A 25,235-nucleotide genomic window follows, 5' to 3' on the forward strand; every position below is an offset into this window, starting at 1 on the left:
GGGTGACATGGAATTTACCAATAAATATTTCCATATATACAAAGAGTCGAAGTCTTTGGCATTTCTGAAAATTAAAGACGTGTATATTATCTGCCCAATAATAATACATTTCATTTAGTTTTTGTTTAAGCCTAAAGTTTATTTTACACGTATTTACTACAAAATATATGTATTATATAGCTTACTCAATATGCACAATAAAAGCCATGTCAAGCTATGACTAACTTGTTATTTTGCATTAAACTATTTTAGCAACATTAAAGCAGAAATGTGTTTTTTGTATACTAATAATGTAAAAAAAGATCAACAACATAAGAGGTTAACCCAAATCGAAAAGCATACAAGCTAGTCGTAACAATCGCAGTGTAAATTAAAATTCACCAAGTATGATTTCCAAGCTGGAGCCTGCATTACAGTTAATTAAACACAAAAACTGTGTTTGCAATAAATATTTAATAATATTTAAACAATGGCTCCATCGCGTGGGTAATAAACTAGACGAATTTTGTTAGATTATCCTGAATTATCCTAAATTTAGACTTAGTTCTTCAGCTTTGGCGACGCTTTGCCTGGTTCAAGCTAAAATTAGAAACAATTCAACTAGTAAGTCCAGAGTTGGCTAACGGGCTTTGAGATGGTTTTGTGGTCAGTGGATGGGAACAGTTGATGGAGTATAGATTTAAGTGACGACGGCCGATCGCTTGTCGCGATTCTTTCCACGGGTTATGGAGCGTGCCTTGAATGCAGCAGCATTCACAAGATGCTAGTAACAAAAAGTAAAATATTAAAAATTTTATCTATATATTTCTTTTCCATCAACTTACTCGCTCCAATTTGGATTGCTTTATCTTGGCGTTGCCATTGATACCGGTATTTGTGGGTCGCGGTCCCAGCTGGAATATCTCACGAATAACCTCGTTCTCCTGCAATTGCAAGGTCATTCCAGGACCCATGACAGTGCACAAGGCCGAATACTGATGGTGTATGGACCAGGAATCAAGTGTCAAGGACTCGGTACCGAAGCGAATGCTGATTTCCGGGGAAATGTCCTCCTGCAAGAAATAAATACGCAAAATAAATTAAATTTAAGTAGGCATTGAATAAATATTCATAATTAGTTTAATAAATATTGGAAATGTATCACTTTTAGTTTTAGTTTCACATAGAGCAGACCAAATTCTACGTACTAAAAAATTTCCTTAAAAATATAAAATAAAAAAAAAGTTGGCATATTCCTTTTTCGCTATTTTTTAATTAAATCTATCAAGATGATGCTATCAACCTATCAACATGATTATGTGCCGCCCAATGCCAAACGATATGAGTTCCTCACACGGCCCAAGGGCGCCGATGCCCACAGTGGTCCGCAAGTCCTAGAATGTGAGTGCGTCGACGAGTCCAAAATCAAGATGCCGCCCAGCGCGTCCAAGGATTGTGGTGGTGTTGAGTGGACAGGCATTGCACCAATGGGTAAGCTGGTGGACCCACGGCTCATACCCACTCAGCTGACCCAGGATCAAGTGGACAAGATGGCTTTCTCGGCGGAAACCGATTGCTTCAAACTGCAGCCAAACCGCTTCTTAAAGATCCTACGCACCGTATATCCGGATTTGTATGAGAGACTGAAAGTGATGCCAAAGGAGGAGCTAAGCCGCAGGCTGGAGACCAATCGTATGTTTACCACCTATCAGATCGATTACTGTGCCATGAACGAGTATCCGGAGGGTATTTATGAAAGCCTAAAGACGGAGGACGAGTCCAAGAATGCTAACAAGTTGATGAGTGAACGGGGACCCTGCAATGAGTTCCGTTCAAACGTTATGAACGAACTTGAGAAGGAAGCGTCTGCTGGTTACGAAGTGTCTAACGACGAGTGCCAGAAGACGTACAAGCCGTTTAAGACCAGCTTCTCAGACTCTTCGCAGACGATTGAATCCGGCAGCAATTCGCATTGGAGCTCCGCTCCAACCACGTACCGAAAGGTACCGACCTTCAGCGAATACATGGACTCGATTAGCCGCAATGGTTGCGTTATTATGCGCAACAAACTGCACGATCACTCCAAGTGCTTGGCCAAATACTGCAAGCACGAGCTTAAGTTCACTTGCAATGACATGAAGTGATCACCTGTATATTTGTGCATCTCGTTTCGATTAAATTTGTGTAACACAAAATATTAAACTGTCTTCTTAATGAGTCATACTAAATATAACGCAGATAAATAAATCTTACTCACCTCTAGGTAGCGCAGAACATCACGGAAGGTTGCCCGCTGGGCTTTGCGATCGCGCTTAGCACGATATTTGTGCGAATCTGTGGCCAGCTGCTTGACGGCCTCCGACAGTTCAGCAATATCATCTTCAAGGAAATCCTCGTCGTGGGCACGGCCCGATTCCAGTATCAAAGCAATGGTCTCGCCAGCGGCCATGCGGACATCCAAATGTGTGGATTGCAACAAGCCCAAGAATTTTTTAATAGAACTAAAAATTTGTTATTTATTATTAATAGGAATAATTATTTGCTATGTATATAGTTTTCGTTTATTGCTTAAACACTTACGGAAACATATTCTGGCCAGTGGTCATCAACGAAACAAAGTCTCCCGAGGGGATAAGGGTGAGTAAGAGCCCCCAAGCGTTGAGAGCCTCCGCATGTAGAGTTCCAGCCTCGGCAGTAACCGATACCGGTGTCTTGTCATCGCCGCGCAAATAGCTGCCGGCAAAGATGGCCTCGAAGCACTGCATCAGATGCACCAATTCCCCGACATCCTCGCAGCCCAAGAAGCTCAGTAACCCGAGAGCTGTGCAGCACTTGGCCCGAGCATCAAAGCCCACGGACTTGTCCTGAACGGTGTTCAATAGAAATTGATTCATCGCCTTGGAGATGCCCTGGTCACCGCCCATTTGGAGCACCAGGAGGGGGGCGAGACGAGCCCCCCACACCTGTTCCTGACCCTTTCCTCGCCGGATGCTTTTCTCCACGAAGTCCATCATGGTCATCTTGCGGTCCTCCACATAGTCAGGAATGTAGCGGTGCATAAGAAGCTCACAAATCGCTTGGAGGGCCTGGACACGGGTTTGGACTGACTTCTCGGTGGCTTGTTCCAGGGCCTTTTCAAACTTCTCCTCGAATCGCTCATTGGCCAACTCGTCAGTGGCATCCGAAGATGCAACTTCGGAGACATGTGAGTATACACTCACATTGTCAAAGGACTCGTCCTCTGAGTTAGAGTCATTGGTGCGGCCTGTAAAATGTTACAGATAATAAGTATAGAATTAAAAGAAGAAAAACGTTTTTTTTTTTTTTACATTTCCTTGGTTCAATTTCCTCATTTGTAAATAAGAATTGTTATTTCAACTCTGTCCATTTATTGATTACCGACTTATATAGCTTCGTTTACATGGAAAACAGTGAAACCTAAGAAACAATTTTCTTATAGGCTCGCGCATCATCTAATTTTAGAAGCATAGTTTTCTTTGTTAAATGGAGTAAAATTCTAGGGCAAACACCTCGTACACGTGCCAACCTTTCCTATCAGTGCTTGTCAAACCATTTAAAATGAGGCAACGAAATACGTATACTTAATTTTTCCGTCTTCAAGCAATTTTCATTTGGTTGTGTTCTCATTCCGATGCAAACATCTATATATACATACGAATTAGAAATTCAATTACATGCTTTGCTACACAGCAATGACCTTCACGACAAACAGTTTGGGAGCCAATGTTGTGCAACAAGTTTTCTTTCTTTCTTTCTTTCTCTTTGTTTGCTGGCTAACTGCGTCGAGGAAAACCCGTCGACGACCACAACTTTCATTATGGCGATTTCCCAGCGCCTGTTTTCTATTTGGGGCAAGGTAGTTTCCGCCTCGTGTTTTTTACCTTTCACAAAAGCTCGAGCGAAATACAAAAGCGTGCGGTAACTGCAGGCAAGAAACAAGAAAAATAGTGGAAAACAGCTGGCTTTGTTTGAAAGTTGTTTGGATTAGATTCGGGTGAGTGAACCATCTGTATTTGAGAGAAGGTATGCATAACACAAAGTTGCATAATTTAGGTCACCATTAAGGTACAGACAGAAGAGAAGACTACTTCCGTCTCATTATTTTTAAATTTAATATTCTGAAATACAATAGTGGTCCAAACAAATACCCTACACATTGCAAATACCTTTAAAATTTGACTATTACTTATGAAATTTGTTTTTCAAGGGATAAGATGTTTTAATGGAATATACACATTTTAAATAAATAAATCTCATATAATTTGTAGAGTACGGGTAAGCAAAAACCCCAAAACAAAATTCAATAGAAAGCATTCAAATATAAATCCAAATGTCTTGATAAGAACCCCCACGCCCTACAAAACCATACCCTCTGATACTCCCACCAAGGTATTCCCGCATAATAGTTGTTGTTAGCGTGATTCTGATAAGCTGGCATTGAACGTTCACATATGTCTTTAGGAATTGAATATGTATGTGTGTATTTATTTATTTACATATACATCTACATGTGTGTTCAAGATAGTAGCAGCGGACAAATTGTGTTGAAGGTAATATATATTATTTTGTAAATATTTTAAAAAAGCTATACTTTGTAATTAACTATTAAGGACTAAATATTTGGCGAACACAATTTGGTTCGTTTTTTCAGTTTCATTTTGCCAAACATTTAAATTCCTCTATTATTTTGAGAACAGCTGTATACATATATACAAATATTTATCTGTAGTGTGAGTGTTTTTCTGATTACTGGTGTAGCCAGCTGAGCGCGTGAAGCTTTTTCGTGCCAGCACAGCAACAAAACGAAAATAATTATTTCATTTCGAGGGTATTGCCAAACAGGTTGTAGGCAGCAAAGCTTCCTTCGTTTGGAAGCCAACGAAATACACAAAAAAAAGTGCACGGTATTTATTGGTCTGTCAATGACTAATGCAAAGGTCAAGCAGAAAGCATCTGTAAAAATTCCCCTGCACTTATCTTCACAAAAAATCGAATTATGATATGATAATCTATTAGGGGAATAAAGTTAAATTTTTTTTCTATTTTGATACTTATTAGAGTAGAAAAAAAAAGGGTTAGCAGTTTATCCCAATTTAAAAGCACCTAATAATAATATTTAAAATATATACTTTGGAAGTGTATCACCGCTTTTCTTTCTGTGTACACCCACACACATTTTTCTTTGTGACTCACCTTTGCCTGCTGCTGATTTCTTGTTGCGTCGCGGCATGTTGCTGTTGTTTTTGCGTTGTTCTCGTATTTTGTTTAAACTCGTCGACGACGTTTTGGTTTCTATTGTGTGGCCTGCTGCTTCAAACACAAAGAACGAAACAAAAAAAACGGAACAGAAGAGAACAGATGTTCTGTAGCCGAAAGTCCTTTTTTCCAAAGATGGAGAACAGGCGGTAAAGTCTACACGACGGCGAAAATGTCTACACACCCGTCGCTTTGGCGGCAACTAAAACGCACGTGTTTGCTCCGATTTATTGATTTTGATTTCTTTAGGTTAGAAAATTTGCTTCTTAAGTTTCTTTAGAGATGGGTTTATTTTTTATTTTTATTCGAAATATTTCCGATCAGGACGCACCTATGCAAAAGCTTTGGTGTTTCCAATTTTTGGCAATTCTACACGACTGTCTTTGCCGTTTGCAATTGTTCAACTCCGATCGCGATTGTTGCGGGCGAATCTTATATATAGTCTGCTGATTCTGATTTTGCTGCTTGGCGATAATACAAAAATGTCGTACTCTGGTCGTCGTTGCAGCAAATTTCATGTTTAATTGCAATGAAGTCACTTTTCTCCGCTCTGGCAGACACTCCACTCCGCCCTCAGTTCACAGCTCTTGTGAAATAATCTGCTTCTGATTCGATTTCTAGTGCTACAGCGGTTTACTGTCCTCCAATATTGGTGGTTCGATATGGCCAGTGCTGGCGCTTCGCGGACTTTGCGGTGACAGCTTTCGGAAAGCTCTGCGTTGTTTAAAAATAATGCAAATAATTAAGCACTTAATTCGATTGCTGATTTTTACGAAATGAAAAAGTGAGTGACCACATGCGGGAACAGCGCAAAATACCACAGATGAAATAGAGATGGAAAACATTCACTTTAGCGATTATTAGCGCAATTTTGTCCAAATCAAACTTGTTTAAATTTATTTTTATTTCCTAGAAGGAAATATAGAATACATGACATTAAAACGGCGGTAGCTTTCAAAATTTTATTTCAATTGCTTTTTATGATTTTTTTCAAGAACTATTCATAGAAATAATTTTAAATAGGTCAATCGAAACTATTTTGTTAAAATGGTGATTCTCGCTAGGCCGGTCGATATTTAACTGCCCATCAATAACGACACACGTATCGATACTTTTATTGCGGCCCTGCAGACATACTCACACACCCAAATACGCGCTCTGCGATGTCCAGAGAGAGTTTTCGAGTTTTTGTTTAGTTTTATTTGATTGCAACTCGAATTGAACGTTAGCGGCGAGCGCACCGAACAACAATATAATTGCGAGGTCGATAAGAATAAGGGGAAAAGCTTCATACGATTCGAATCGAAGCTCAGAAGACTGGACTTCAGAACTCGAACTTTGTCATCAGCGCATCCGAAACGTCGCCAAAAATTTATGAATGCCCATGCCCAGCAGCGGATTTCGGCTCGGAATCAATAACGAAAGACAACAACAAGAGAGGACCCGAAAATCGGTTTGCAACAGCGCAGATTGCACACAATAATTAGGTAATTTGTAAGCGACGTTCACCCGACAAGGTGAACTTAGCACCGCCCGAATATAGTTGTATATATCTTATCGATCGAGTACTGTGGTTAATCTCAAGATAATCTTGCAGGCATGGCGGCGATTGAGGAGCGTTTCCAGGCGGCGGTCAACGTTATCAAAGGCCTTCCGAAAAATGGTCCCTATCAGCCCAGTACTAGCATGATGCTCAAGTTCTACGGATTGTTTAAACAGGCTACCGAGGGAGGCTGCGACCAGAAAAAGCCTGGTTTCTGGGACATCGTAGGCAAGGCCAAGTGGGATGCCTGGAATGACAACCGGCACTTAAGCAAGGAACAGGCCATGCAGCGATACGTAGAAAGCCTTCAGGAAATCATTGAGACCATGTCCTTTACGGAGAATGTACAGAACTTTGTGGGTAGCCTCGATGGCCTTGGAAACATCAGCCTGGACGAATTGGAGCTGGTATCCCCCGGAATGCGGGAACTGGCCGAATCGCATCCCAACTCGCCATTCCATTCACGTACCAACAGTCCGCAGCACGGATCCAGTTGCAATAGCGATGCAGAGGTGGAAGTTGCTCCAACCCCAATAGCCTCGTCTGAAACGATTAAGGAAAATGGCCACAGTACGCCTCCTCTGACCAATGGATTCGGTCCCAAATCCTCAAACTATACACAACACGATACGCACAACTATACGAGTAACAGCAGCGTGGCTATTGTGGAGCCCTCGGATGATGAGTACGATGATCCCTACGATCTTAGCCACGAGCTGACACAGGCGATTGCTCAGAATACTGATCTGTTGCGCCAAATACAGGCGGCCATCTCCCGGATGAACACCGATGTAGGTGCAGTGCAGCAGCGTGTTCGTAGCCTGGAGCAGTCGCTTAACGAACTTCGCAGTGGCCAAAAATCAGCGAAGGGAACGATTTCACAGACACGATCACTGCCAACCTGGTGGCCCTTCAGAAACATCTCCCCCCTTTGGTTCGCCGTCCTTATTCTGTGGCCTTTCTTGGTGCGTCGCTTTGCGCGGATGCTGCAGACCACACCGCAGCGCAGACACTGACGCAAATAAGCTAAAATTTTGGAAGGAGAAATATGTGGTAGTTAAATTGTAAGTACATATTCTATAGGATCTAAAATCTAAATTGTAGAGCATTCCCTAAGAACGCTGAATAAACGATATAGTAGTAGTTGAAGCTAGTAAAATTAATTTTTAAATGACCGAGGCATTTACTTTTTAGAAGCTGAAATTTAAAAAATTTTTTTAAAGCATATACCTTATTTATATCCAATAGAAATTCTCGCGAAGTTTCAAGACCACAGGGAACCTGTTTGTCAGCGAAAGCTTTTACACGATATATTGTTTATATTTGCATTTCATTAACATATTCAAGGAAATGGTCACTAAGCAAACTGAGGTTGTTGAATATCATTCAGTATTTAAACAAGGGAAAGTGCTTTTACCACTTGTGTTTATATATCTTATCGGTAAAGAGGATTTGTAATTAAAAGTTTAAACAAAGCTGGCTAAAGATTAGAAAATTGTCTATCTTCTAAGACGTCATATTAATTAATTCTTACTTACTTTATTTTCAGTTACCTTTGGTTACGGGCACTAGCTTGGTCTTTAGCTTTCTTCGTGGAAAGTGCTTTAGTTATTGTACAGAGTTGGCCTTATTTATACTTTTCTAACCTTATGGTTATCCAGTTGCAATATCTTTACCTTTTTTACAAACGTCTACATGTATATTAAATGTATATTTATTTTGTACACACAAATCGCGACCTTTTTTGTCACATTCCCCCATATAATTTAGTTTGTAAGTCAAAAGTTTTAGACACTTTTGTCTGGCAGATGGCGAGTTTTAGCACCCTAGAAGCGCCGCCCTGCTAAAATACGGTTGTAAGCGTATACTTTATTGTGCATTATTTTGTTGTTAATTATAATTTTTGTAATAAATCATACTTGAAAAACGGCTGTTGCATTCTTAGGGCTGAGGAGTGATCCTTAGATAATTCTTTCCGGAGGGAACTTCAATTGTTTCGATGCCTTTGGGAAACAACTTTGGCACTTCTTCGGCTTTGACAGTTGGCAAAACCATGCACTTGCCGCCCTTTTGCCAATCTGCAGGCGTGGCCACACTCTTCGTTTGGGTCAAATGAAGCGAATCGATAGCTCGGAGGATTTCACTGGAATTAAAAAGTAAAAGAAAGTTAATTTAGATCAATACAGTCACTTTTTTGAGTATTTACATATCATTAAGCAATTATACACTTACACATTTATGTGCACGATTTGTTAATTCGGAAAATAATAGTTAAAGATAATGCTCAATATAAAAACATGAAACCAGAGAAGTATAACCTACAATTTACAATTAAAAATATATGAGTACCCACTCGAAATTGCGACCTGTTGTGGCAGGATACAGGATGGAAAGACGAAGCTTCTTCTTGTCATCCACAATGAAAACAGCGCGACATGTGAGAGGAATACCCTCATCATTGATCTCATCCTTATCAAGCATGTTGAACTTGAGGGCCAGCTGCCGCTTGTCATCCGCAATGATGGGATAATCGAAGTTGCTAAGCTCTGTAATAGAAAAGCATTAGAAGCCTTATAATATGGTAAAACCCGAAGCGAACCCACTTCCAAAGCTTTTAATGTCTTCGATCCATCGCTTGTGCGAATCCACGGTGTCGCAGGACAAAGCAATCGGCTTGACTCCACGTTTTAGAAATTCCGGAACTAAGGCCCCAACTCGGGATAATTCCGTAGTGCAGACGGGCGTAAAATCAGCCGGATGGGAGAAAAGAATAGCCCAGCTATCGCCCATCCAATCGTAAAAATCAATTTTTCCCACACTAGTTTCAGCCGAGAAGTTTGGAAACTGATCACCAATATTCAAAGCTTTTCCGGACATTTTATAATTTTTGAAAAAAAGGAAGGAGAGGATTACGAGCTTTAGATATATGAGAAACAAAATTGCCGCAAAATTGAAATCAGCTGATTGTGCAGAGTAACCGTTTGGTATTTGAGCTATGCACAAGGGATGAATCAAATACTGAGCCTCATTTCCTTGTTAAATATTCATTCAAATTATATTATTATTTAATTCTCTTTTTGATAAGTCTTCACATTTTCCATTTATATTTCACGCACTAATAGTATTTTTTATGATATATAAATTTTTGGTAATTTTTAAAATTGTTTATTCGTAAAAGGGAACCAGTTCGCTGAGCCATTATCATCTCCTTGCAACCCTGGTTATTACAAGCCACACAAACTTACAATCAAACACAGTAAACTCAAGTAAACCTAAAGAAAAAAATTCCTCGTTAATATTTTGATCTATCGCCGAGGACCAACCGATGACAGATCTAAGCATCAGTGGACAGCAGGTGCTACCTCCACCACCACCGCCACCCACGATGCCGGAACCCTTCAGGATCACAACGAACGCCCCACACCAGATGAACGATGTCACTTTGACGCCTGGAAGGAGAAAGCTTCAGAAATGGTTGGGTCGTGTTCTCCGTATTGTAATAACCGATGGACGCGTCCTCGTGGGATTCTTCAACTGCACGGATCGGGATGCCAACATCGTGCTGTCCATGTGCGCCGAGTACCTAGTAGAAGGCCAAGAGCCCCGCCTCTTGGGAAATGTCATGGTGCCCGGCAAGCACATTGTATCCCTTAACATTGACGATCCAGATCCACAGTCTAGTCTTCTGGTGCAATAGCTCTCAGTCTGCGTCCAGATTATTTTATGTTAATAAAGCTATAGAAATATATATTTTTTGCATTCAAAATTACCTATATTATAGGTGAAATTAGGGTTAATTTATTAATGTAATTTTTCGTGAGCATAAAGTACTGAAAAGTCTAATTACTAATAGATATGTATGTCTAAAAATTAAAGATTTCTTTGGATTTATTTACTCAAAGAAAGAAACCCCATTGCTTACGCCTTTTCACCGATCAGCTGTTTGATAAGCCACTACAGCGTTGCCAACCATCACGCAGATGAATCAGCTGCGGTTGATTGGACTGCCTTGGTTATTTGTTTTTCGTAGAAATATTCCTGCCAATTAATTCAGTTAATCAAGCGTAGTACTGTGCGCAAGAGGATCTCTCCCATCCGATTCAATTGAGAACAATCAGCGATGGACTTCACGACCTTCGTAAAGCCTTCAAACGGCGAAAGTGGCGGTGGTGGTGATGAGAATAGCCAGAAACTTCAGTTCTGGAAACATGTGGAGTACATCGAGAATCACGGAAAGCAGGAGGACGACTACGAGTACTGCATGACCGAGTTTCTGCGAATGTCGGGCATCTATTGGGGCACTACGGCCCTGGACATAATGGGCCAGTTGGATCGACTTGAGCGAAAGTACATCATCGAGTTTGTTAAGCGCTGTCAGTGCCTGACAACTGGGGGATTCTCCCCCTGCGAGGGACATGATCCACATTTGCTTTACACCCTGTCGGCCATCCAGATCCTGTGCACCTATGATGCCCTGGAGGAGATCGACTGCGAGGCGGTGGTGAGATTCGTCGTAGGATTGCAGCAACCCGATGGCAGTTTCTTTGGCGATAAGTGGGGCGAGGTGGACACTAGATTTAGCTTCTGTGCAGTGGCCACTCTTACTCTCATCGGACGAATGGAGCAGACTATTGACGTGGAAAAGGCGGTCAAGTTCGTACTGTCGTGCTGCAACCAAACGGATGGGGGATTCGGTTCCAAACCGGGTGCAGAGTCGCATGCGGGTGAGTCACCTAACAATGGCCATCACTTTAATTTAAATTGATTAATCTTTTCTATAATGAAAAACAAACAAACTTGGCAGTCTTACAATATTGTCATTTCAATGTTTTTTGCCATGTAAATAACACTCTATCCGTCTACGTGTTTTCTTGGATTACATTTTTATTAAACTTATTCGTAATCCCTTAGGCCTTATTTACTGCTGCGTTGGCTTTTTCTCGCTGACCCATCGCCTTCACCTACTGGATGTGGACAAATTAGGCTGGTGGCTTTGTGAGCGCCAGTTGCCATCTGGTGGACTGAACGGACGACCAGAGAAGCTCCCGGATGTGTGCTACTCGTGGTGGGTGCTCGCTTCGCTCACCATCATGGGCCGTCTGCACTGGATCAGCTCCGAGAAGCTGCAGCAGTTTATTTTGTCCTGCCAGGACAGTGAGACAGGTGGCTTTTCCGATCGGACGGGCAACATGCCTGATATATTCCACACACTCTTCGGCATCGGCGGCCTATCGCTGCTGGGACATTCCGGCCTGAAGGCCATAAACCCAACACTTTGCATGCCACAATATATCATCGATCGACTAGGAGTCAAACCACAACGATTGCCAAGACCGTAAGACGATTCCTGAACATCAGTTCTAGCCAATATTTAAAAGAACAGACCTGTACCGTATCTCCACACTAGCCTCAGTTAGTTTTATTTGTAAAAAGACCAAAATTCCACCACATGATATATTAATCATACTCGATGCCCGTTTCACTTTAATTTCGTTGTGCATTTAGATATGATGTATTCTCTCGAAAGTTTTATTTATATATTTTGTATAATGAATAAAACTCGGGATAAAATAAATATTTTATTTTATAACTGTAAGCCCTCGCTTCTGATTATTTAAATAAATCACCATTAGATAAGTTAACATTTGATTTATTTGCAAAAATAATTAAACTAACATTTGCATATGTGAAAAACAAATTGAAATGTTTGCGCTAATAGTCTAGGACGTTAAAGATATTAGGTAAATACATATCAATGTGTAAATTTATGTACATGAGGATACCTGTGTATAGACTAAATAGTTAAGAACTTGGCAAAAAATTGCATTACTCAAATGGGAAATCACACAAAATTGGAATTACAAACTAAGCGCTAAGTGTAGTCACCGTGTGGGATAGCTTCAATTAGAGCCAATTGAAACGAATTTTACAGAGCACAAACAAATATTAATCGACCACATATGTAGGCAATGTCCGAGTGTTTTTGGGTGTTGGTGTCTTGTGAGTGTGGTTTTTTGTGATTGTAGTATACTCGATGCACGTCTAAGGCACTCTATAAACAATTTCAGCTAACAATCTTTTTAAAATTTACTTCATCAACTACGGACTAATGGAGGAGCATTAGGAATTACTGAATTTTTCATCGCTAGTCAGAACATTATATGCACAGCCCAAGGCCCAGGAGATTTCGTGGCCATCTATCTTCTTGTAAAGCTGAAAGGTTAATAAGTTTAAATACAGATTAATATATACTCCTTGAGCCACGGACTTACCTTAATTTTCTTGCCGTCGTTGAGGCCAAATCCTTCGCGCAGCAGAGTTGAGATAAATGTGAGGTCAAAGCACATGAAGGGCTGCTCGTCGTTGGGGATGGCGCAGATTTCTTGGGCCTTCTTGCGATAAGCCTCCACAGTGGTCTCGCCGCCAGCCAACGGATCCACTAGACCCGACTCGATGGCACGCTCAAAGTAGTAGCTGAACGCAGCCACTGCATGTTGCTTGAGGGTGAAAGGCTTGGGCTTGACCAGAGGCATCACCTTGCTCTTGACCAACTCCAAACAGGCATCAAAGTCTACAATGGGTTGCTCGGCACTGGACTTGCCGTTCTCCTTACCACTGACCTTGTATTGCACATTTCCGTACGTCCACGTACGATTGGCGATTATGGGATTAACGCAGACACTCTCCAGCACATTATCCTCCTTCTTGTAGCCATGCGTAAAGACGGCATGACGGGCTGCCATCAGTCCGAGACCCAGATAACTGTGCGTGAACACATTGATCTTTTTGCTGGAGGTTACCACCTCGTGCATGTACTTATCGTACACTGGAACCTGTTCCGGATCCGTTGGCGAAAAAGTTACCTGAGTGCTGCCACCACCCAAGTCCAGGGCAGCTGCCTGATTGGTCTTTGAAAGGCGGCCCAACAGGAAGTTTACGGTGAACCAACTGAAGATGCCCTCGTCCGTACCATCCATGATTTCCACGGCATCCATATCCACACTAAACTCGGACTTGGCAAAGAGATCTCGGACGGCATTTAGAATATTTTCTGCTTTGCTGGCGGGTAGAAGACGCAAACCGGCCGTAGCCTTCAGAACCAACGGTGTGGACGACCAGTGCTCCTTGGGTATAAAGGCTCGGGCCTCATCCAGCAGCAATTTGATGGAGTGGGCACCCTCAGCGGGATTATCAGCAAAGGAGCTCAAACCCGGCTTGCGCTCCTTGAACAGCTCCTCGTACAGCACCAGTTTGTTGTCGATAAAACTGCGATTGAACTTGTAGGCCAGCACACGGCTGCCCGTGGATCCTGCATCGATGATGGCAGCATATTGCACCTTGCTGTAACCAAACTTGGAGGCCAGACGGGCCAAATAAGGGCTGGCATTCTCGGAGACAAAGCCTGCATCATCACCAGTGGTTGGATTTTTGTTTGTTGGTTTTTTAGTGACAACACCGCGAACAGGAGGGGGAAAATGGGGTTCCACGTTGGCGTAGCGCACAGTAACAGTGGGAAAATCAGGTTTTGTTAGTACAACTTTGGGGACTTCATCTTTTACATAATACAAATGATACACACCAAACACAAAGAGCAGCAGGATGACGGAGACGACCAGACACAAGAAGGAGATTTTAAGGCCGCTGGGACCGCGACTTCCACCACTGCCGGCATTTGGGGATCCACTGCTTTTCCGCCGAGGCGGTTTCTCGTCCGTGGCCAGCTGAAAATTTACATGAGTTAGACTTGGCTGAGAAATGAGTTATTTAATAGATATCGTGGACTAAGTTATTTGGGTCTACCAGCTTATATTCGTATTTCATGGCTCGTTCCGTTCCCTCTGCTACCACAACATTTATGCATAGCCGGTTTTTTTGTTGGAACACATTTCAGTTGTTTGCTCCTCAAATATTAACACGCTGTCTATTTGCTATCTCTTAAAATGTCAATGATTCTGTTTTCATTTTTTGCTTTTTTCATTCTATTATGGGTCTTTATCTTTCACATGGGCCAGGGCTGCAGTGTTAAGCTCATCGTCGATAACGTTAGCCAGGGATGCAACGCATATTTAACAACGGTAAACGGTAAAAAGAAAACGGTTACGTTTGAAACTTGTGATTTCACGGCTTTTTAAATAGAAAATATAGTTTTTATTTTATTAGGTTTTGTTTATTTTTATATTTTTACTGCCTCTAAAATATTTGACTAAAATTGTCAACGACAGAGCAATAAAAATACCTGTATTGCAGCCCAAACAAAATAGACCGTATTATTGATTTGTATGTTTTTTTAAACCACTGTATATGCATAAATTAAATATATATTGCTGTTTTTAATTATTTAACACCTTTATCTAATGAGGCAAATCGAGCCTTCACAAAGTTCAAAGTCATGCCAAATTACACATTTTCGCTGTGAAATACATGCACACCAGTGGCCAGTTACCTAGAATCTGGACGGCATCTTATCACGTAACCTTCTGGCGATATGACAATGATAAGACGCAATCAGTTTTGGCGACAACAGGCATGTCTGGGCACCACTAGCAACAACGATACATAAGTGGGGACACAAAGCGATCTTTTGGCTTGATTAAATATTAAAGTTGCCGTAGGGGCTGCAAACAAAACCTGACGAAATTCCCATTGTTTAAACAAATGTTATTCGCTTATTGGTAAGTGACTGACGCAAAAATAGCTAAAGGCAATGAAAAAGTCAAACAAACTATGAATAACTAGTGTATTTGGTTTAGCAGTAATGGAGTTGACAGATCGAATATATATACATAAATATATAGTTAACTAACAAAGAATCTCATAGTAGTTACACCGACAGAATAATTAAAACTATTAAAAGGCTAGCACTCATTTAACATTCCCAGTGTGAACTTATCGCATATGTTGCGAGGCGCACGCTACTGTAATCAATAAATCAATTGATAATTTATATGTAGGGACGTGGACGGCGTTTATGCCGATCAGTTATGAGTAAGAAATGCTTTTCAGGGCTTATCAAAAATGCATATTCATATTTGGGAATGATTTTATCGGCTCTGTACGATAACAGCTAACCTGATAATTTTATTTCACTGCCTGGTAATAAATATCATCAGCTGAAAGCAGATTCGGGAAAACCAATTTTAAAATCGAACTCGCCCATCTCATAATTAAAATACAAAAACAAGAAAAACAACCAGTTAAACATAATTTTCATGAAAATCGTATTGATAAATGCGTTACGTTTTTGTTATAAAATGTTTTTAAAAATTTTTGAAAAATGGTACCACCAAACCAAACGAAAGAGGCAGTAAAATATCGGCAACAGACCTTCGTTTATGCAGGTAGTTATTCTGGGTTCTTATCTTTAACATTCTATGACATTTTGAGAAATGAGTGTAGATCTATGTATCCTTTTATTATAGGCTGGGTACTAAGGTACAAAGTATTAAGAACGTGTACCCACGAGGGTTAAGGCCACGTTCGCATTCTTGCACTTCTGCACTTACTTGCAGCCTGTTCCGGTTTTGTCCCATCCTGTTATCCGCCCACATGCGATGTACATCAAACTATCCAATCGCCCCCAAATTCGGCATGTGTATCTGTATCTACAATCTACGATCTGTGAGGTTCGGGTTCTGAGAAAGCAATTGAAAAAGTTGTCTAACGGGTGCCAACTCAATTGTTGGCGTTTTCTGTAGTTTTTTAGCAGCACCTTAAATGACCTTGCAAATAAGAAACTCGCAAAGCCTGGCCACCCTACAAAAGTATTTAAAAAAAACCGGCCGGCTCTTAATTAAAAAATGAAAACTAAAATACAAAAGAGGCACAAGAGAGAGCATTGCTGTATTTCCTAATCAAATTAAATTTGCATAATATTGGTGAAAACCTGCTTGGCATTTGCCCCGTTTATATTTAAAAATATCTTGTAAAACACAATTTTAAATAAAAATTGGCACAATCCAATAGAACTTGAAACAATTTTTCTGCGAGTCATTTGATGTTTTACTTCCGCGTCAAAAAGCAACAATTGATGTGTGAAGAAGTATGTGTGTGAGCGCCATGAAATTGGCATTAAATGTGTGCTTTGATTACCCTTTTAACCTTTGGCTTACTTTTCTCTTTCGCACATCGGTGTTCGTCATGTTGTCGATGTTAATTTGATCTTAATTATGTAAATACGCGAGTGTTTGTTTACTTCTCCTACTATTACTGCGATCTGCGATCGGAACGCACTAATGTCGATCTAATCTAATGGCCGCGCCTTTCACTCTAAATACAATACTGCGAGAGCAAGCGGACGCTTTCGATCGAAATGGCGTCTTAAAATAAACTAAAAACATTCATTTACCACCTGCTCATTTATATTATGCATCCCTATCAGCTGTTCGCGGAATATACGTTATCAGTTGAATGCGGGCACACTGGGGGTAATTTCAGGGCTGCCAAGCGATGATTAAGAAATTAAATTGTTTATTTTATAATAAGATAATGTAATGTTTATAGTTAATCCGGTAAGAAAAATGTAGTTTTATCTGAATTTATTCGTAGGGTAAGTGGTCTTCATCAAATGGGAAAGAATAAAAATTGTTAAGTCGTTTTACAATCAATAGATAGATTTTCAATAGATAGATTCTTATCTCTATGACTTATACTTTATTTTAATAATTTCATCATGTCAGTGATTTCTTACCACAAATTATAAAACATATTCTTCAATTTTCGTCGTAAGTCAGAAAGAGATATGAACAAAAATCCCCAAAATTATATAATAAAGATCAGATATTATTTATGTTATAATAAAATCGTGGTGCATTAATATTTCTTTTATGATTTTATTGGTTTGTGGAATTTTCAAAATACAAGCAAATTTTATGAGTTTACAAAAGAGTAAGATAAATTAAATTTACCAAAAAAAAACTAACGAAAAAAACAGTGTTGTATAACAATTTTAGGGACTGTTCTTACAATATATACTTAAAATTTCAGTTTGCTCATAAAGGGACTGAAGTTACTATCTTTGTTTAAAATGTTAATGGGAGAAGTACTTGTTTACCAGGTGAAAACAGGAAAATTATTTTTAAAAAAGTTAGTTCCGATATTGAATAGTACTGGTCACATCGCCGCTCAGCTGATGGCCCGTCAATCAGCTGGGCGATAGTTGCCATATCGATAGCCTGCCATCGATAACGATATGTGTATTTTCCTGCTCTCTCTGCACCAACACAAAACACGCAACTAAATTTCGTTTAAAAACCTCAACTAAAAACAATGCAAAGGAAACGGAAACAATTATTTGATTAAGTGGCTAACGCGGCGGCGCCGAATGCGAGCGCAGTGAATTTTTCCGGATGAAATCGCGTTTTCGGGGAAACTTACACAAACATTTTTTTTCGTAAGCGCTCTCATTTTATCTCTTTCGCACAGCAGAATTACTAGTTGCTGTGTGTGTGCGTCCGTGCGTTTGTGTGTGCCGTATGCCGTGAGTGCGCGTGTGTTTGTGTGTGTAAGTGACTTTGACTGCAGTTCGCGTACGTTTTTTATTAATACCACACAACAACAACAAACAGTAATGGAAACTAAACATATTTAATGCGAGGAGAGCAGAAATCGGCAAACAGCAACAACAACGGCAAGGCTTTATCACCACCACCACCGCAACAACAACAAATTACTACAGCCCATGGCTATATGTGTGTGCGTGTGTGTGTGTGTGAACGTATTTGTGTTAAATAATGTTTAAACATTTCTGATTTCGCACACAAAACAATTTTGAGTTGTATTCACCAGCAGAGAGAAACAATTAAAGAAAAGGAAGAAGAGGTAAGTGCAAAATAGATACAATTGTTATAAACAAAATGTGTCAAAAGTTCGTCATGTCGCGCTCTTTTTTCTCTTTCTCACTCACTCTCTCTCCCGCCACGCCGAAAAGAAATTAATTTTGATATTTTCCCTGCTTTTTTGTTGCTCTCTCTCGCTCTTGCAAACTTTTAATTTTAATTTGCTATGCGCAGCGAATTCGCGCGCAAAGGCAGCAAAAAAGAGGCAAAGCAAAGGCAGCAACAACAACAATAAAGGCAAAGTAATAAACGTCAAAATGCCAGACGGACAATGCCGCCACTCTCTCTCTCTTTCTCTCTCGCGCGCGCTCTTTTCGCCACTGTATGTGCGTGTGTGTTTGGGTTTGCTAGCCTTTTGTTTTTATCTATTATATATGTAGGTGTTTGCCTTAAAAAGTCTAGGTAAAACCTCTAAAAAATTCGCTATAATTGTGTATTTATTAATCAGATTTGAGTTCATAAAAAAAGGGTGAAAGGCCTGTAGAAAAACCCCAAAAAGAGAATGCGAATGCTATAGAAAGGGGAAATAGCAAAGAGGAGAGAGCGAGAGTCGCACACAAACACCTCCAGCGATTCTGATAAGAACAATTGTTAATTGTTTGAAAGCCGACATTCCAATAGTCCATTCGCGCAGCCATTGGAAATAATTAAAAATTCGAAATACTCACAAATTTGGAGTTTCTTCGACAATAAATGTGACCTAGACATCAGAATAATCCCGTGAATTTATGTTTTCATTTTGTTTGACGGAATAACAATGAAATGGAGAAAAAAAAAGTCATAATCAATACATAAATCAAAGATTAAAAACCTAATTAAAAAACGTTCAATTTGAACATTTCTTCAAAAAGAAGAATGACTTCAATCACGTCCGCATTTGGAGTAAAACTTTCTATGCGGTCACTATTTCTTTTTCATGTGGTGAGAACTTCCTAAATGATAACCTTAAAATACCTAACAATTGGTATATATTTAATGTGTTTCCTTATTTGCTGATTCGTAAAATCCTTTTAAAATTAACATACTAATGGAAAATCGAAACAATAATAGATAAAAAACAGTTATTGCTCAAAAATCCAATAAATTACAATAATTAGCAGATAAAAAGGTCAAAAGTTTCCGGAATCTTGGTGCGGGGTGAGTGCTCCTGGGACTAGTCTGCGTTTGTTTAATATTAACGTTTATTTAATTTATATAGAAAATTTTCGAAATTTAAAGGATTCCACTTGAATATATACACTGTATTACTTCCTACCCATAAACTTTTTAATCTCACTCGGGCGTTCCTTTTGCTTTTGTTATTAAAATGAAGTGACGACGTCATTAAAATTGATTCATGAAGTCAAATTACAAAACAAACCAAACAAAAGGCAATTGCCAATAAGAAGAAGAAAAAGGCTAAGAGAGTGTATTTTCTTTTGTTACTGGCACGGTCTCGAATTCGAATTCCAATGTACCCAATATGCACTCTCTGGCCCGCTCTGTGTCGAAATTCATTCATATTTTGTTACAATTTGATTAAACGATTTTCCATAATCAATTAATCAAATAAAACTAAACACGATCTTTGGCATTGTTAATTCGAAATGTTTCAATAGCAAAATAAATGTTAACAGCTTGCTAACAGGGACAACAAAATAGTGTTTGAGAGAGTGGTTCGATTGTGTTTGATGGCTTGAAGCAGCTCTCCCAGTTTGGTTTGAGTTGCATTTTGTTCGAAGCAAGCAAAACGCCAAGTAGTAACGGTAGGGCTGTGTAAATGGATTCAGCAGCCGGTCAAAATATGCGAAAATAATGGGAGAACCAACAAGCTCACTGAGAACCATATCTAAAAAAAAAAATAGTATTCTAAACATATCCTAACATTTTGAAATCCAATAGGTACTATTGCACTTTGAATTCCACAAAATAGGAGAGTCGCTTCAAACCTTCGAACTCATTTCAACCACTCTCTCATACATTATTTTGGTTGTCTGTTAGCAAAATCGTAAAAATGTAAAGAAACGTCGAATATAACGGTAAAGCTATACGGATATCGCAGCCGGTCGAACACAAAATCGGCGCCGTTGTCGTGACGGATAAAAATGAAAACCGAAATAAGCTAAAAAAAATATTTGTAAAAATAAAAATAAATAAGAAAAATACAAATCGGGCCGCCCAAACGAAAATATTTAATTAAATTTCAATAAAATTGCTTGCCATCTATTATATTCATTTATGAGAAGTTTGTGTGTGCAATAATTGTTTTTTCTGTGTGCAAAGTTCAAAGGAAAAAGCAAAAAGAAAAGGCAAAAGCAAAAGTAAAATCAAAATCCCAAATCCAAAGCCAATGTAATCTTAATTTAAAAAACGTAAGTCTAAAAAGTGAAGAGTGCAAATTAAAAAAAAAATTGGAGCACATGGGCTGTTCCCCTCTCATCCCCTTCCCCAGCTCTGTCTCGCTCGCTCGCTAACGAAATTTCCAATGCAAATCAAGTGGAAATCAACAGATCAAATACAAATACAACAACAAATTCGCTTTCGCAAACAAACAAAAAACAACAAACTGTTCGAAAACGGAACAGAAGAGACCTAAAAAAGAGGAGAGCACAAAAAAAGTGAAATGCGCATTTTTTATTGTCAATTTTTTCAAACGGCACTTTTGGACCTGGACTGTGTGATTTTCTTGCTCTCTCACTCGCGCTCGCTCTCTACCCGCTCGATCGCACGCTCACTCTCTCGCCTTACTTTAGCTAACGGAACGGTCGTCTTCTTCTTATTCATCGTTGATGTGTTGTTAGGCAAAAGCAACGCCAAAAAGGAAAGGAAAAATCTTTTTTTGAAGCGGTGCGTTGCCCTTTGCTTCGGTTCTTCTTCCAATAACAACAAACACAACAACTAGTGAATGAATGAGAAGCAGACACATTGCAATAATATTCTCGCTCATCTGGCGTCTTTATGACATTATGTACGCTACATTTTTGATTTTATATTTAACACCTGCTGTTCTTCCATCAACATTTATATGTGCATATGTAATCAGTGCATCAGTATGTTTGTGTATGTGTGGCTTGCTGCAATTGCGATCAACAGCTGTTGCTGGGAGAGCAAAAGAGAGAAAGAGAGGAAGAGCGCGCGACCGATTACCTATGACTAAGTGTGTGTGTGTCCTTGCGTGTGGTTTTCTTTTGTGGGCATTTTGTTTTTGCAGCTGGAAGAATATTTCCTGAAATAGAAGGGGGGTTAATAGGGTATTCCAATTTTCCATTAAAACCGAACTGCAGATTAACCCTCATGGTTAAATAAATATTATGTATGTACATACATATATGACGAACTTTTGGACACATTGTCGAAAAAAATATCCCATTTAACTAATTTCATATTTGCAGCCAACAATTATTATTAAAATCGCCTCAAATACAAGCAATAATAAATAATATATTAAAGAAAAACGCGAAAGTAAAAAGTTCAACATTTAGTAAATGAATACAAATTATTAATACACTTGCATTAATGAAATCGTAGCCATTAGCTTTAACAAACGCGTAAACATTTTGAACAGAACTTAGCAAGCCTAACAAGTACGCCTTCCAATAGTTATTATATATACACGCATTATATACATATGCATATACATAGCCATAGCACTTACAACATACATACATATATATACAAGAACCGGTCAAAGGGAATTAAAAGCCCAAACGGGAAACGAAAGAACGATCGAGAATCGTGGAAAAAGTGCGTTATATTCTAACGGTGCAATCAAATCTTAATGTAGCCAAGCGATATTACAGCTACGCCAACATATATACCATATAAATATATATATATATATATATTTCTTACATCCATCAAAAAAGCCAACAATTTTTACAATCCGCAAAGTTAAGCAGCTTCAGAATCAACAAACGCAGTTACTTTAAGAGAATTACTTTATCGGTTAATAGACAAGCATATATATTGAATGATAAGCGAATAGCAAAGGAAAAATTAAAAAAAAAAAAAGAAAACAAAAAAGTCAAGTGCAAATTACAACAAATTATTCTAAATATTAATTCATATGAGAATTATAAGAAATTTCCAATATTAAAATCAAATTATCCTATTATTCGTAGTTTTAAGCGATGAATAACAAATTTTATATTTGCGCCCCAAGTGCTTAATTAAAACATCAACAACAACAACAACAACACCACACAAACCAAACAAGAATAAAAAACTATGTAAACCAACAACAACAACCTCAACAAACAGCGAATCGAGCAATATTATCAATAATAATAATAATTCAGTAAATTGTTAACTGTTAAAATTGAAATTTAAACAACGCTAGCAACCTGCCAATAGCAACAAATATAACAACAACTAATGCGGTGCCCAGGAAACATCGCCAACTTAAGCATCCCGCAAAACCAACACCAACAAAAGTCAACAAGTATACCCCAAGGAGTCGGATATCACGTGGGGAAGAAACAAGGATACGCAGTTTTCCCTGCAACAAAGTCCAGAGGCCTTGGATCAACTCAACGCCCCTTTAGGGCGGAGGGATTCCCTTCTATGAGTCAACAAACCAGAATTGCAGCACCAGCAACGATTTGGATCAGGATCCCCATATGGATATACATATGAAAAAACTAACTAAACCACGGTAAGTTGATCCTTTGACCTACTTATGATAAATATAATAAGGCTAGATTTGATAAATACCTCAAAGATAATATATCATTAGGTTGGCCATATTCTAAATCAGGTATTAAAAAAGAAATTATGGTTTTTTTTTGTGTTAAAAAGGTTTATTCTTACCCATACATATTCTGCGAAGGAAAAGGTTCCTGGCAAATTTTGTGTCAACGTAAAAAAGGGTCGAAAAAGGTATAAAACAAGCTTAAGGCCTTCATAACTGCGAACCAAGTCTCTTAAAATAAACCCAATAAGTTTAAGGTCCCAATAAATTGTACCAAGACCAAGTTTAATCTCTGGACATTTCGCCATTGTCCGTCATTCACAATAAACCAAATGCTACGCACACGACATCAAATCGGATCTCCTAAAACTTTTCTCATTTCTGCAGAGCGACCCCTTTTCTTTCCGGTTCTGGTTCTTTGCCTCATTTTCTCATTTTTTATTGTCAATGAGCTGCGGCGGCCACTAAAATGTATAATTGAAAATTGTACGCCCACATTTACTGCGCACACACAGGCAGACTAACAGACAAACAAACAAACAAACAAACCAACAGGCAAACAAGCACATGCACATCCACATCTATATAATAGATACGTATAAAGAGCAGTGCCACCAAAAAAAAAAAACTCAAAAAGAAGAGGAAAAAACGGTCCCCAGTTGCTTTTAGCGCCATGCAATAAACAGAGCGAGAGAGCGCTGCCAAGTTTTGCGGGTTTTCTTGGCCTGCTCTTTTCTACCAACAGAGACGACTGTTGGATGAAAATCCACCTTCTCTGCGCCACCGCACCCTCCTTTCCGCTGTCGGCTGTTGTCCCACCTTGAGGAAAAGTAGAAAAATCTAAGTTTTTCATGCCCGCTTTTCTTAAGGAGTGGATAAGGGTATGTTGAATTCTTCGAATCTGAGAGGTCAGACAAGGACTTAAAAATATATATTTATATAATAAAAAGTCTAGTCTGTTAATGTAAAGATATAAATGTATCTTAAATCTACTACTACCTACTACAGGTATATTTATACAGAAATTATTACTTTACTAGAACAAAACGTATTATAAAACTAAAATGGCATCTTCATTATTAGATTTCCTTTGTAGTAACACTTACATCCCCAATTATAAATCTACAGAACTGAAGACAGCGTATCATGTAGTCGGAAAATTCCACTATAGTCTCTCTTCTCTCCGTGTTTCGGGTTTTGTTGTACATTTTGCCGGCGTCGCCACGCACTGTTTCCCCATGGCTAAACCATTGTGCACTTTTCGCTGCAATTTGTCGAAAACTTGGTATTTTTTCATTCGAAAGTTTAACCATAACAGATTTCTTTAGACCACTTCCTCCTGGGCGGAAAAGGGGTTTTAAGTTGGGCTTTATAGGTCCCTAAAACTCTTGAGCCCCTCATTTGATGCCCGAAAATTCGCCAGGCGGAAGAACTTGAATGTAAAAGGGTGTGTTTACAGAACATTTTAGTTTTCGTCTTCGGTTATAATCAACAAGGAGTCTTCTTTCACCCCAATTAGTTTATCCTTGATATAGTTTAAAGAGAATTTTACTGAATTTTATCTAAAGAATTACATATTCACTGTATAAGCATGGCCTTAATAGGTTCTGATCTAACATGTACAATTTAGCGTTCGAGTTGTTGGTCATTTTATGACTTTTGTCTGCCCGTATATTAGTTGGGATATATGTGGGGTTTCAGAATGAGAACTCAAAAACAACAAGCGCACGAAACGTGTGCGACACTCTCAACAAACTGATAAAATTTTAATTTCTCCAAAATTGAAATTTTAATGTGTGTCTAGAGCGCGGTTTACCCCAGCTCATCCCCCTTCCGACTGCACTTTGTGTCTCCCTCTGCATGGTTTTTCCCACCTTGTTGGGAAAAATGTGCTATAGGGTGTACGGCACTCAGACACACACGCGCACAAGTT

The 25,235-nt window shown here is 39.2% G+C and overlaps 8 protein-coding genes and 1 long non-coding RNA gene across 12 annotated transcripts in view; 6 read left to right on the forward strand and 3 right to left on the reverse strand.

The window, feature by feature from the left end:
* Nucleotides 1-124: 124 nt before the first annotated feature.
* LOC108110763 (interferon-related developmental regulator 2) lies at nt 125-6,059 on the reverse strand. Its single transcript, XM_017219978.2, has 5 exons — nt 5,194-6,059; nt 2,560-3,244; nt 2,237-2,480; nt 825-1,052; nt 125-763 (listed from the first exon to the last, which is right to left on the reverse strand). The coding sequence occupies exons 1-5, from the start codon at nt 5,228-5,230 to the stop codon at nt 680-682; spliced, it is 1,278 nt and encodes a 425-aa protein (XP_017075467.1). The 5' UTR covers nt 5,231-6,059; the 3' UTR covers nt 125-679.
* On the forward strand, nt 1,140-2,174 carry LOC108110764. Its single transcript, XM_017219979.2, has one exon. The coding sequence runs from the start codon at nt 1,269-1,271 to the stop codon at nt 2,121-2,123; it is 855 nt and encodes a 284-aa protein (XP_017075468.2). The 5' UTR covers nt 1,140-1,268; the 3' UTR covers nt 2,124-2,174.
* Nucleotides 6,060-6,374: 315 nt separating the features above from the next.
* LOC108111103 (acyl-CoA-binding domain-containing protein 5) lies at nt 6,375-8,726 on the forward strand. The gene is made up of 3 exons (XM_017220445.2): nt 6,375-6,743; nt 6,854-7,863; nt 8,349-8,726. The coding sequence occupies exon 2, from the start codon at nt 6,856-6,858 to the stop codon at nt 7,813-7,815; it is 960 nt and encodes a 319-aa protein (XP_017075934.2). The 5' UTR covers nt 6,375-6,743; nt 6,854-6,855; the 3' UTR covers nt 7,816-7,863; nt 8,349-8,726.
* LOC108111105 (peroxiredoxin-6) lies at nt 8,649-9,778 on the reverse strand. Its single transcript, XM_017220446.2, has 3 exons — nt 9,403-9,778; nt 9,153-9,345; nt 8,649-8,942 (listed from the first exon to the last, which is right to left on the reverse strand). Exons 1-3 carry the CDS (start codon nt 9,674-9,676, stop codon nt 8,741-8,743), a joined length of 669 nt encoding a protein of 222 aa, XP_017075935.1. The 5' UTR covers nt 9,677-9,778; the 3' UTR covers nt 8,649-8,740.
* A 230-nt stretch (nt 9,779-10,008) lies between these two features.
* On the forward strand, nt 10,009-10,547 carry LOC108111161 (N-alpha-acetyltransferase 38, NatC auxiliary subunit). The gene is made up of 2 exons (XM_017220533.2): nt 10,009-10,055; nt 10,116-10,547. Exon 2 carries the CDS (start codon nt 10,125-10,127, stop codon nt 10,494-10,496), a length of 372 nt encoding a protein of 123 aa, XP_017076022.1. The 5' UTR covers nt 10,009-10,055; nt 10,116-10,124; the 3' UTR covers nt 10,497-10,547.
* A 214-nt stretch (nt 10,548-10,761) lies between these two features.
* LOC108111160 (geranylgeranyl transferase type-2 subunit beta) lies at nt 10,762-12,395 on the forward strand. Its single transcript, XM_017220532.2, has 2 exons — nt 10,762-11,523; nt 11,711-12,395. The coding sequence occupies exons 1-2, from the start codon at nt 10,920-10,922 to the stop codon at nt 12,136-12,138; spliced, it is 1,032 nt and encodes a 343-aa protein (XP_017076021.1). The 5' UTR covers nt 10,762-10,919; the 3' UTR covers nt 12,139-12,395.
* Nucleotides 12,396-12,433: 38 nt separating this feature from the next.
* Nucleotides 12,434-17,132, reverse strand: LOC108111118 (ectonucleoside triphosphate diphosphohydrolase 5). Of its 4 annotated transcripts, none has more exons than XM_017220470.2 (4): nt 16,909-17,130; nt 14,379-14,520; nt 13,072-14,201; nt 12,434-13,012 (listed from the first exon to the last, which is right to left on the reverse strand). In XM_017220470.2, the coding sequence occupies exons 1-4, from the start codon at nt 16,936-16,938 to the stop codon at nt 12,920-12,922; spliced, it is 1,395 nt and encodes a 464-aa protein (XP_017075959.1). In that variant the 5' UTR covers nt 16,939-17,130; the 3' UTR covers nt 12,434-12,919. The 4 variants fall into 4 exon arrangements, with proteins under 4 accessions (XP_017075959.1, XP_017075958.1, XP_017075960.1 ...); XM_017220469.2 differs by lacking the exon at nt 16,909-17,130 and adding an exon at nt 16,303-16,398; XM_017220471.2 differs by lacking the exon at nt 16,909-17,130 and adding an exon at nt 14,600-14,823.
* Nucleotides 17,133-18,445: 1,313 nt separating this feature from the next.
* On the forward strand, nt 18,446-22,648 carry LOC108110652. The gene is made up of 2 exons (XR_001772571.2): nt 18,446-18,616; nt 22,005-22,648. It is a non-coding gene; the product is annotated as an uncharacterized LOC108110652 (long non-coding RNA).
* A 458-nt stretch (nt 22,649-23,106) lies between these two features.
* LOC108110651 (AF4/FMR2 family member lilli) overlaps nt 23,107-25,235 on the forward strand; it is a 65,036-nt gene continuing 62,907 nt past the window's right edge. The window contains exon 1 of the mRNA XM_017219756.2: nt 23,107-23,266. Within this exon, the coding sequence (XP_017075245.1) occupies nt 23,232-23,266 (35 nt within the window). The 5' untranslated portion in view covers nt 23,107-23,231. The remainder of the gene's footprint in view (nt 23,267-25,235) is intronic.

This window comes from Drosophila eugracilis, unplaced genomic scaffold (assembly GCF_018153835.1).
Source record: "Drosophila eugracilis isolate 14026-0451.02 unplaced genomic scaffold, ASM1815383v1 contig_2152, whole genome shotgun sequence".
In the NCBI taxonomy this organism is placed as follows: domain Eukaryota; kingdom Metazoa; phylum Arthropoda; class Insecta; order Diptera; family Drosophilidae; genus Drosophila; species Drosophila eugracilis.

Bases quoted from the DNA above. Each gene is read 5' to 3' on its own strand.
- LOC108110764 (XM_017219979.2), top strand. From the start codon at position 1,269: ATGATGCTATCAACCTATCAACATGATTATGTGCCGCCCAATGCCAAA.
- LOC108110763 (XM_017219978.2), bottom strand. From the start codon at position 5,230: ATGCCGCGACGCAACAAGAAATCAGCAGCAGGCAAAG. The intron at 2,481-2,559 runs GTAAGTGTTTAA...ACAAATTTTTAG, and splicing joins ACTGGCCAGAATATGTTTCC to TTCTATTAAAAAATTCTTGG. The intron at 1,053-2,236 runs GTGAGTAAGATT...TATTTCTTGCAG, and splicing joins ATGTTCTGCGCTACCTAGAG to GAGGACATTTCCCCGGAAAT.
- LOC108111103 (XM_017220445.2), top strand. From the start codon at position 6,856: ATGGCGGCGATTGAGGAGCGTTTCCAGGCGGCGGTCAACGTTATCAAA.
- LOC108111105 (XM_017220446.2), bottom strand. From the start codon at position 9,676: ATGTCCGGAAAAGCTTTGAATATTGGTGATCAGTTTCCAAACTTCTCG. The intron at 9,346-9,402 runs GTGGGTTCGCTT...TTTCTATTACAG, and splicing joins AGACATTAAAAGCTTTGGAA to AGCTTAGCAACTTCGATTAT. The intron at 8,943-9,152 runs GTGGGTACTCAT...TTTTAATTCCAG, and splicing joins ACAACAGGTCGCAATTTCGA to TGAAATCCTCCGAGCTATCG.
- LOC108111161 (XM_017220533.2), top strand. From the start codon at position 10,125: ATGACAGATCTAAGCATCAGTGGACAGCAGGTGCTACCTCCACCACCA.
- LOC108111160 (XM_017220532.2), top strand. From the start codon at position 10,920: ATGGACTTCACGACCTTCGTAAAGCCTTCAAACGGCGAAAGTGGCGGT. The intron at 11,524-11,710 runs GTGAGTCACCTA...GTAATCCCTTAG, and splicing joins GGGTGCAGAGTCGCATGCGG to GCCTTATTTACTGCTGCGTT.
- LOC108111118 (XM_017220468.2), bottom strand. From the start codon at position 16,938: ATGACGAACACCGATGTGCGAAAGAGAAAA. The intron at 14,521-16,908 runs GTAAGCCAAAGG...GTAAATTTTCAG, and splicing joins CCGATGTGCGAAAGAGAAAA to CTGGCCACGGACGAGAAACC. The intron at 13,013-13,071 runs GTAAGTCCGTGG...TTAACCTTTCAG, and splicing joins ACGACGGCAAGAAAATTAAG to CTTTACAAGAAGATAGATGG.